Source organism: Herpailurus yagouaroundi, unplaced genomic scaffold (assembly GCF_014898765.1).
Source record: "Herpailurus yagouaroundi ecotype Mexico unplaced genomic scaffold, PumYag 67700, whole genome shotgun sequence".
Lineage (NCBI taxonomy): Eukaryota > Metazoa > Chordata > Mammalia > Carnivora > Felidae > Herpailurus > Herpailurus yagouaroundi.
In genome coordinates this window covers 5,366,929-5,377,648 of record NW_024420499.1, presented here as the reverse complement: position 1 = coordinate 5,377,648, position 10,720 = coordinate 5,366,929, and the positions used below count along the sequence as shown (strand labels likewise).

The 10,720-nt window shown below is 40.3% G+C and overlaps 1 protein-coding gene across 3 annotated transcripts; it reads left to right on the top strand.

Moving 5' to 3' along the window:
• Window positions 1–1,178: 1,178 nt before the first annotated feature.
• NXT2 (nuclear transport factor 2 like export factor 2) lies at window positions 1,179–7,995 on the top strand. Of its 3 annotated transcripts, none has more exons than XM_040468384.1 (5): window positions 1,179–1,342; window positions 2,327–2,411; window positions 3,362–3,448; window positions 4,986–5,130; window positions 5,820–7,995. In XM_040468384.1, the coding sequence occupies exons 1-5, from the start codon at window positions 1,245–1,247 to the stop codon at window positions 5,999–6,001; spliced, it is 597 nt and encodes a 198-aa protein (XP_040324318.1). In that variant the 5' UTR covers window positions 1,179–1,244; the 3' UTR covers window positions 6,002–7,995. The 3 variants fall into 3 exon arrangements, with proteins under 3 accessions (XP_040324318.1, XP_040324319.1, XP_040324320.1); XM_040468385.1 differs by lacking the exon at window positions 1,179–1,342 and adding an exon at window positions 2,051–2,173; XM_040468386.1 differs by lacking the exons at window positions 1,179–1,342; window positions 2,327–2,411 and adding an exon at window positions 2,560–2,686.
• The last annotated feature ends 2,725 nt before the right edge of the window (window positions 7,996–10,720 follow it).

Genomic DNA, 10,720 nt, shown 5'->3' with positions numbered 1-10,720 from the left:
TCTGGGCTGATGGCTCAGAGCCTGGAGCCTGTTTCTGATTCTGTGTCTCCCTCTCTCTCTGCCCCTCCCCCGTTCATGCTCTGTCTCTCTCTGTCCCAAAAATAAATAAACGTTGAAAAAAAAATTTAGAAAAAAAAAAAAAAGAAGCATAGTTTAAGCAAATGCATGACTAGCAGAGTGTTCTGAGAGCAAAGAGTTTGGGATCAGACAGCTGTGGCTTGAAAGCTGGGCCATCTTAACCAACTTACTTAACCTCTTTGAACTTCACTTTAAATTCTTAAAAACCTAGATAATAATATGTCTCTCTCCAGAGGTGAGGATTGAATGAACTTATAATAAACACTAGACACATTCTAAGCTCATTCTAAGAAATACAATCACCTATAAAGCAGTAAACATGACATTTTTGGCAAGCAGTGGTAGTTAACTTTGCCAATGTTGGTAAATAATGGCAGAGAAGTCTGGAAAGGCAAATTGAGACCAGATCTTTAAAGATTAGGAAAATCTTGGAAAAACGAAAAGAGTTATAAAGTTTGTATATAAAAGAGAGAAAGAAAGAGAGGAGAGAAGAAGAGACAGGAAGGGAAGGGAAGGGGGGAGGGGAGGGGAGTGGAGAGAGAGAGGTTGCTTGAAAAAAATGACCAGAATCGAGCAAGTTACTTGGAATTCCTCTGCAGTTCATTAATGTTTTATTGTGTAGCCTTCCCATTATATTGTGAACTATATGAGGATACGAATCATGTCTATTTTGTTTACCACTCTATTCCCAGAACCGTGCACAGTGTCTAATCCATAGTATGTGCTCAATATTTGTTGAATGAACAAATGAATTATGATGATGGGGGTGGTAAAAATAAAGATTACAAGAATTTAAGCACAGATCACTAAACGAATGCATAAGATTGGAAGTGCAGAGGAAATAATGAGTTGAAATTTTGAACTCAAGCAGTTCAAGAAGCCTGTAGTGCATTTTGGTGTTCACATCTAGCTAAATTCCGTATGTGGCCCTGGAGATCAGAGAAGAGGTGTGGGCTGGAGATGTGTTACTATGTATGATTCATTAGCATACGAGTAGCAATTGACATCACGCGGGAAGAGAGAAGTTTTAAACGAGATATCCCCCGGAAGTGACGCCACTAAGCGGGGGGTGAGGTGGGTGCACAGTAGAAGGAAGCTGCTGCGCTGGCAGTTGAACCTAGTCTGAAGAGGGGAGAGCCTCGGGAGAAAAAAAAACACGTTCAAGTATGAGAAGATACCGAAGAGACTGGTCTCGTGAAGATTTACGAAGATACCAAGGAAGGAGGGACTATTACAATGAGGAGCCACAAACCAGTTATGGGTGGTAAGGCTATAGAGATATCTAACTGATTTGATGACCCAGAAGTTGTTGGTGTCTTTGAGGTGAACGGTTTTAAAGGATGCCGGAGAGCGTAGGCAGTTTGTAGTGGTAGTTAAATTGTTTGAACTTGAACCCCAACTAGTTTGTGACCCTGAACAGGTTACTTAATCACACTGTGCCTTAACTATAAAACGGAGATGACTGTCTCATATTGTTATTGAAGTAATAAGTGAAGTAATATGGATTAAAATGCTTAGAAAAGTAACTTTGCTCGTGGTCACCACTCAGTAAAATTTTAGCTGTTAAGAGTGTAGGTTGCAGAAGGCGGGTGAGTGGCGGTGTATACTAATCTTCATCTGAGGTCTGAGAGACAAAAAAAAAAAAAAGCCTCCCAGAATGAAGGAACTTGATAAGCCTTTCCTTATGAATAGCGCAAAATCAAACTGTGAATAATTTCACAAACGCTACAGAGACAGGTAGGATTTAATTCAGTGAGGCTAGATTCTTCCAGAATGTTCCAGAACTTTAAATCTGTCTCCACCAGTCATGCGCAGTGTGATTTCCATCCTTTCCCCAAGCTCCACCCCTTTTTCCTATAGGCTACTGATACGGTCTCTCCGGGCATTTCTCGTTGGTCTTCGGCCAGCGTTGGCCCCGCCTTCTGAAGCAAAGAAGTCCTCCTATTGGGCCATTCAGATATTTTTAGCTTGTCCCACGTCCTTGGGAAAATGGATACTTTCTGTCAGAGTATCCAATTAACGAAAGCTGAGTGATTTTTCTTCCCGACGAAGTAGAGAAATATCAAACAAGCGAATACAGGAGACGAATGGGAGGGTACGGTCGGAACTGAAGGGAACTGTACTTAAGGTTGGAACGTCGGGCTGCTTTTAACAACGGACCGAGCTACTTCCGGGAGAGAATGGGCGGGTGGAGAATTCGGCGTTTGGCGGGTTTAGCTGTCTCCCTAAATATTTGATCCTCCCGCAGGCGAGGGAGACGGACACGTGAGGAGGCAGTGACGCCGCCACCGCCGGAAAAACCAGCTTCGAGCTCCCTGATGGCCACGTCCGTGGTGAGTGCCCGGGCCGCGGCAGGGTGCCGTGGCGCCGCGACTCGGCCGGCTGAGGGGAGGGGCACTGGGTCGGGCTGGCTGGTGGTCACGTGGTCCAGTGGCGAATCAGGGCCTGGCCCGCTGGGCCTCGGGGCGGGGCCCGCTCTCCGTAGCCCCCTTGGGTCCCTATTCCCCCACTCCCCCCAACCGCCCCCGACTCCCGGAGTCTGTGCAGTTGCTTTCGGTTGCTGGAAAGGACCCCGAGATGGGAATTGGTGGGAGGCAGGAATGTTGGGGTTTGTTTATGGCTTGCGATCTTTTTTCTCCATTATCTTTCCATCACCTGGTAGAGAAATGAAACTTAAATCTTAATTCAAATAAGGGTGGGCTCAGTGAATGGCGGGGGGAAAAGGTACTTAATCTCCCGGCAGGAGAAAACCCCCGACAACATCTCTCTTCGTTTTTACAGTTGTTTACAAATGCCAGTGAATTATTACGTAATATGAGGAAGTTTCCTGTCTTGTTTTCAAGTATTTTATTGAACTGTATTTGTACCCTGTTTTTTTTCCCCACTGAACAACAACTTGTGGTAACTTCTGGCTTAGAGAACTCAATGCTCCCCCCCTCCTTTTTTAAAGGTTCAGACCACATCATTTTTATTAAAGTGAATGTTTTGTAAAATACTGGAAGCCTAAAAAGCCTTAACAGTACCAGTTACAAAGCAAAGATTGTAAATTCATATTTGAGAAAAACATTCACTAATGAGGGATGAGATGCCCTTAATATATGTATCTTAAAATGGTGAAAAATGTAAAAACTGGAAACTTTTGAGCCCTGAACTTTGCAATGTCCAAATTTATATGGAAAAATGTGACCTGTGTATAGAGCTACAATCATCAGCTTCTGTTGGTTTTCTGTTTGTTAGGAGTTGGAGGCGGTGGTAATGTACACTTACGAATTTTTTCTTGTAGGATTTTAAAACTCATGTAGATCAGGCATGTAGAGCTGCTGAGGAATTTGTCAATATTTACTATGAGACAATGGACAAAAGAAGACGGGTGAGTGTTAGAGACTCTATTACTCTTTATTAAGTACCAGGTTGTTTGGTCTTTTCTCAGTCGGTCATTCATCTGACTTGCATAAGCGATTGTAGACTTGCTCTTTAATAAAGTGCATTGTTTAGGGAAGGATTGGTGTGATATCATGGAAGTGTGGGCTCTGGAATCCCAACTCAACTTTGAGTTGAGTTTACCTAATTGAGTGACCTTGGGCAAATTGCCAACGTTTCTTAACTTCATTTTACTTTTATGGTGGTAAATGGGAACTAACTTACTGCACTTGACATGGCACCTGACATATTTACTTAAATATGTTACCTTTTTTAATCCCATCATTCAGCCAAGATGGTTAAAATAGTATTATAGTGCTAGTGAAGGAGCTTGGCACTACAGGGACTATTCCTTGATTTGCCCATTTAATTTCGTATATTAATAATTTCTGATTAAAGCTCATGGCTATAGTTGGTACTCAGAAATAGGATCCACATGGTTTGGATACTTTTAGTATACAACAGTGCAAGTTATCACTTCGTCAGCTTTTTTGTTGTGATTTATCCCTGAGCGGTATCTTCTCAGTGATTTTTTCAGTGTGTGCTCCAGCCTTGCCTAGGTCTTTTATCCACACAGGATTGCCTTAGAGAATGTTCTTTATGCTGCAGATACAGAAGTTAATATCTTATCTCTAAAAATGTCTTTTTTTTTTAAGACAGAAGATAAAAGAAGTTTCTGGTACTTGATGTTTGATGACATGGACAGGGGCAAGGGACCTGACAATGGATGTTTTTTGTGTCTTGCTGCTTTCAAAAACAAAGTAGCAAAAAAAAAAAAAAAAAAAGGCAACATAGTTTATTACCAGAGTCAAGATAATGGTCTTGTGTTTTAATCCAAGTGAACTTGTAGAATTAAGCAAATAATGTGTCCTGTGAGACACTAAACTCCTGTGACCAGGGAGTTAACTGTTGGATTTTGCCTTATTTCAGCCTTAACTACTTGACTTATCGAGGACTCTGCTTTACCAAGTACTCGTGATTCCTTTGAACAAAATATGCTGTTTGCATAGTAGTAAAAGGAATTCTTCCTAACCTACAACAATAAATGGTTCAAACATTAAATGACTCACACTTACAGGAACCCTAGGGTTGGAATATATGGGTAGGACCTGATTGGCAACTTTGTTAATTCTCAGAACTAGAAAACTGAGGGAGACTAAAGCTGGTTTGGGGCTGCGTGTGCTTGAAATTTGTGATCGTTTACTTCATTTTAACACAGAAAGCAAAACTTTACATTTAAAACTTTCTTCCAGTTGGGAGGCCAAGTTTTTTTTGTGGCTAAAGTGAAGTATGTATTCAGGCCAAGAGTCTATAGAAGGCAGCCACCTTGCTCACAGTGTCTTCCAGCAACAGGGGGCGAGGGGAGTAGAGGTGGAAGTAGCACCGTGGAAATGTTTATCTGCCACCTGTAACCCTTCAACCCATTTCTGTAAAATGCTTCCCCAGAAACAAAAATCCTCATCTTTTTTTCTTTTCTTTCTCTTTAGGCACTAACCAGGCTGTATCTGGACAAGGCCACTTTAATATGGAATGGAAATGTTGTTACAGGGCTAGAAGCCCTAACCAATTTCTTTGATATGTTGCCTTCTAGTGAGTTCCAGGTCAATATGTTAGATTGCCAACCAGTTCATGGTAAGATCATGGTCTTTCTGTGTCTTTTGTCTTCCTCTAGCGAGCACTGAGCTTTAACACCAAAAGCAAACGTGCAACTCTTAGCCACAGAAGTAATTACTTTTTTGAGCAAGTTAAAAATGAAAAATTCAGGGGTACCTGAGTGGCTCAGTCAGTTAAGCATCCAACTCTTGGTTTTGGCTCAGGTCATGATTTCACGGTTTGTGAGTTCGAGCCCTGTGTCGGGCTCTATGCTGACAGCTCAGAGCCTGGAGCCTGTTTCGGATTCTGCATCGCCCTCTTTGCCCCTCCCCTGCTCATGCTATGTCTGTCTCTCTCAAAAATAAATAAACATTAAAAAAATTTTAAAAAGGAAGCAAACTAAGAAACAGCTCTGTTAGAAACCCAATGAAGTATGGATAAATGCAGGAACCAAAGGGTCCTGTGCTAGATATAAGCTCTTCACTTAGAAACTTTAGTGTACCCCAAATCTTTCTGGACTGCAAATAATTTTAATCTGCTTTGAAATGATTATTTAGTTTTCTGCTTTTTGAGAGCAAAGGTTCAAGATTGTGCTCAAGGTCGAGAAAGTTGATGAAACTCTTTTGCTGTGTCAAATTATAAGCATTGTAGTTTAAGCCTGAAAATCTGTTTATTGAGAGAAACTGTGACCTCTTCTCTTTTTTTTTTTTTCCTTAATGTGGGTGAAGAGCAAGCTACTCAGGCCCAGACCACAGTTCTCGTTGTGACCAGTGGAATTGTGAAGTTTGATGGAAACAAACAACACTACTTCAACCAGAACTTCCTGCTGACTGCCCAGTCTAATCCTCAAAACACCGTGTGGAAGATTGCAAGCGATTGCTTTCGTTTCCAAGATTGGGCTAGTACTTAAAGTCCATTCTTCTTTGGTCCATTAGTTCCAGCAACAGAAATTTATGTGAAGTAATTCATTTCATTGTGGAAGCACTAGAAACTAGTCTGTGCCGAAACTGTGTTTCTTTAATACTTGTTTTATTCATAGCAGCGCCTTTTCTAGCAGCTGCCAGTTTGGATCGTTGCCCTTAAGAGCTTTAATGCTAGTTTTTTACATGCCTTATATGTATTTCACTCATGACATTCTTACAGTTATATTGTACACATGGTCTCTGTATTAACATACTCACTGTGAGCCCAGCCTATTGCAAAAACGAAATTCTTTTATAATATTATCTATGGGATATCAGCACAACATAACTCTCTGGGAGAAAGCGGAGTTTTTCATTGTTATTAGATTAAGTTTTTAGTAAGACATAGAGCTATTGCCAGTAAATGCTGGTAATGCAGTTTTAACCTAAGGCTTTTCCAAATCAGTTCAGTGAAAGTATTACTAATATAGGTTTGCATAGCTGCCCTGATGTACTAGCATATAGAGATGTTCAGTCATCTTTTTTTCATGTTAAGTATTTGTTTTATGTCGGCATGTTTCCCTATGGAGTGAATTTATTTACTAAAATGTTCCCAGTTGATACTTGAGCATTAGATATACTCAGTGGTTTTCAAAGTAAAACTACTTAAAAAGATTTTTTTGTGGCAGCTCCAAGTTTATAACGTTAGGTACCGAATGGTATAGTAGGACTAATATAGCTTTATTGGGAGAATGGGGAGTGAAAAATGGAGAGATCCAAGGTTGGCCAAAAGTTAAGAAGGGTGGCCAAATGGTACATTTTTGGTACTTGTTTTCTACCTCCTGAAAATATCACCTGTTTTTAGGGTTTAAGTCATAAATTGTCCTTGCCAAATGGTCCCGAGTGTCACTTTTGTTCTAAGAATGATTTTGAAAGGTTCTTCCAGTTCGCCTCATACTTCCCACCAATATTTATCTCAAATGTATTCAAGAACTTATGGGGGTTAAATGTCAGCAATAAGCCTGACCCTGCAGGGTCTGACAGGAAAGTGGGAAACAAAGCCATTGCTATATATTTGGGACACTCTTACCTGCTAAGTCTTCCATGTGAACTTCAGGCCAAACGTCTCCTGTGTATTACCCACCCCCAAAGTAAGTGATTTGTTGTCTGTTGTTTACACTGTCGTCTGCATTTTTTTTTATTACTTATTTAAAGTTAAAGTTATTTAATTTGATGCGCTGTTCTTCTGTGAAGCAAATGGAACTATTTTTAAACATGTTCCTGTTATGTGGCTAGGTCTCTGTCTTTTTTAAAGAGAGAAAAGAGGAAGGCAGGTTTTCATCAACTCCTAGGCTTCAAAAGAACAGACTGATTCATGTTGCATCTCGACATCTAAAGAGAAAAGGTTAGCGTTGCTTTTTTGTTACACTTTAACATTTTTTCCATTCTTGTGTTTATTGTTTCAGTGTTTTTCAGCTAAACGTGCCAGCTTCATTTCTCCATTGCAACTCAGAGTCCCTGTTTCTCACCACTTACTTTGAAAACAAGCAGTTCATTTACTGTTGCCCCAAACTACACATTTTACTTCTGATAATAGAACCAACTAGGAGAAGGAGGTGGAACAGAAATTTAGGCCACACTCCGTTGTGGTACTGAGCAAAGCTTACATGGTATATTCTACTCAAAGTGAGCTTATTCTAATCTGGGGTTGGCCATTTAACGCCTGTATCAGCAAAAGCCAGTGCCCAAACACTGCCCTTTCCCTTGTAGAGAACAGTCTCAAGTAAAAGCTGCATATAACTAGCAATAACTGAATTGAGCAGTTATACTGTATTGTTTTACGATTCCTATATACATTGATTTTTCCTTCTGTATAACTTTTAAATGGCTGGAACGACTCTTCTGTGGACTAAGACTGTATTTTTGACATGCACATATTTTTGTAACTTGAAAAATTAAAAAAAAAAAAAAATAAAATTTTCCTTGTGACAGGTTTTCTCAAGCCTGTTTTAAGGTCTTTTGGTTTTTCTTTTGAAGACTCCAGAAATGACTACCTGTATAATACAAAGTTTCTGTATGATGCAAAGTTTTCAAATTAAACATACACACACACACACATTAGAGTGTTGAAAACAATGGTTGACAACCTGGATTTTGTCTCTTCTCTAACCTGTGTTCTTTTCCTACCAAATGTTCACATCCTGATATCACCTGTTTGAGGTAGCAGGATTCTGGCGAGATGTTGAACATTTTAACCCTGAGAAACTAGCCAAAATGCTGGATTCCATAGGCAGTTAAACCAAAAGAGTTGGTTTCCAAAAAGAATGGTCTCCTTAAATTCAATTCTACATTAAAAATATGTCAACAGAGAGGCGCCTGAGTGGCTCAGTCAAGTGACTCTTGATTATGGCTTATGTCATTGTCCCAGGGTCATGGGATCAAGCCCCATGTTGGGCTCCACAATGAGCGTGGAGCCTGCTTGGGATTCTCCCTCTCTTGCCTCTCCCCCTACTCACGCCTGTACTTGCTGTCTCTCTAAAAAATGAAAAAATAATTTAATGTCAACAGACGCTTGGAGAGGAGGGAGAAGATGCAACACCCCTTGAAACCAACTACCATTTTTCATCTTCAAAGATGCACATATTTTTTACAAGTTAATATCCCTGAAATTGGTATGGATCATAAACATGTCAAATCATAGTTTAATCACCTTTTTTCCTTTTCTCAGTAGTACACAAAATACTGCTGAGTCTCAAATTGATGGCATCTTAGATTAGACTGATGAAGTCCAGTAAGGAGTTGCCTAGATAAAAAATGGTTAGGAATCTAATCTACTTAGGTCTAAATTTGTAGGCAGTGGAAGTAGTCAGCTATCAGCCTAGGAGGCCTGTAACTCAAGACTCAAATTCTGCCAAGTTACTTGTGTTTCTATATGGCTAGAATAGCCACAGACCTTATTTAAACGTACTTGAGCCTTGGAGAATTGGAGTCACAACATTTTCCTGATTTTTGAAAGTCACCTAGTGATATAAGATGTGTCTAAAAAGATAGTACCAGTGAGATTAAAGGGCACATGTGTTTGGGGAAGGAGCAAGCAGGCAACAAAAGGCAAGAAGATAGCATGTGTTTTATTGTGGAATGTTTCTGGATTAACTTGCTTGAAACTAGTGAGGCAGGAAGTTGGTAGAAGGGGACTTCACTTGCTGATTCTTGTTATAATATGATTTAATACACGGTATAAAGGATAAGGCTCGTATAAAGGATAACCTGTCTAGGGGGGAAATGATAGGGCAGATTTGGCTTTTTGGTTTAACAGTTGGCTTGATAAAATGAAAACATTTCATCAAAACACTTTCCTCCCAAACTTCTGTATTCTATTTTTTCCCAGAGCACCTGGGTGGCTCAGTGAGTCCAGGCCCTGCATCCTGCTGTATGCTGACAGCAGGGAGCCTGCTTGGGATTCATTTTCTCCCTCTCTCTGCCCTTCCCCCGCACTCTCTCTCTCTCTCTCTCTCTCTCAAGAATAAGTAAAGAAATATAAATTAGTTAATAAATATTTGCCCTTCTTTGCCAAATGCAGGTTTCTGTACAAAAGAGTTCTCAGTGACTATCAGTGGCCTATATAGATCAGTCTTGCTTCCTAGAGAAGCACTAAAAGGAGGAAATATGTTGTTGGAGGGTCTTAGGATACAGCCTGCATCTCAAATTGAGGTGTATATATCCTCTAGATCAGTGGTTTTCAAAGGTTTTGCTCTAACGCACAATAAGTACAAAATAGCACAATCCAGCACGCAGATGCATAAATGTAACAAACTAATTCAAATGTTATGTCCAAAATAAAACTCATGTTTCCTACTTTCAGGTTGTTTCTGGTACTTTCCATTTCATTGTATTGATTTTATTTTATTTTTATTTTTTTGAAAATTCTGTTCACAGCCACTGAATAGACTTTTTCCAACTTCTTAATGGATTATATCAGCAGTTTGGAAAACACAAAAATAGAGCAAATATATTATTTTCACTATCACTTTCTAGTGTAGGCTGGGGTTGGGTCGGCTTCCAGAAAGTGGTACCGTGGGTCAGCAATGTCACCCTGACTTAGAAATGATCAAAAACTTCCTCCTCCCGGGTGTGTCATATTTGTGGAGGGCAAAGAAGGGGAGCACTGTTTTCCTCCTATTCCTTATCTTGCACCCAAAGTCCAGAGCTAAGAAAGCAACTGTTTAGGCAGAATCTGAGAATAGCATGTGTGGTGAGGAAAAGGATTCGAAATGGGGAGGCTGCCCTATTTCAGGTGTCCAAGGAGAGAATGGAGTAGGCATTCCAGCAGAAACACTTTTGAACATGGTTTGAGACTGCATAAACTGTATTTTGGTCTATTTCAAGTCAATTTTGTGTGGGTTTTTTTTTTTCCTTTCCCTCTCTTCTTGGACATTCCAGACATTTACATTATCAACTCTCTGGTTTAACAAAGGCTGTGGTGTTCCTGGCTGTATAAATCCTGGTCCCAGACCCAAGGAGACCCGTATACTAAGGCTGTTCTGCCCCTGCTGTGCTTTGTGGCCTTTGGTAATTCACTTAGTCTGGGCTTCTGTCTTCAGATGTTGAGAATGGACATTTGCCCTATCTGGCCCACCAGGCAGTTGTGAGGTTCAAATAAGACAACAAATGAGAAAACACTGCACAAAACGGTATGTTTTTGGCTTGGTGATTGGCTTCTCCCTCTT

Coding starts and splice junctions, on each gene's coding strand:
- NXT2 (XM_040468384.1), top strand. CDS start 1,245: ATGAGAAGATACCGAAGAGACTGGTCTCGTGAAGATTTACGAAGATAC. Junction 2,412..3,361: donor CCCTGATGGCCACGTCCGTG/GTGAGTGCCCGG, acceptor TTTTTCTTGTAG/GATTTTAAAACTCATGTAGA. Junction 3,449..4,985: donor CAATGGACAAAAGAAGACGG/GTGAGTGTTAGA, acceptor CTTTCTCTTTAG/GCACTAACCAGGCTGTATCT.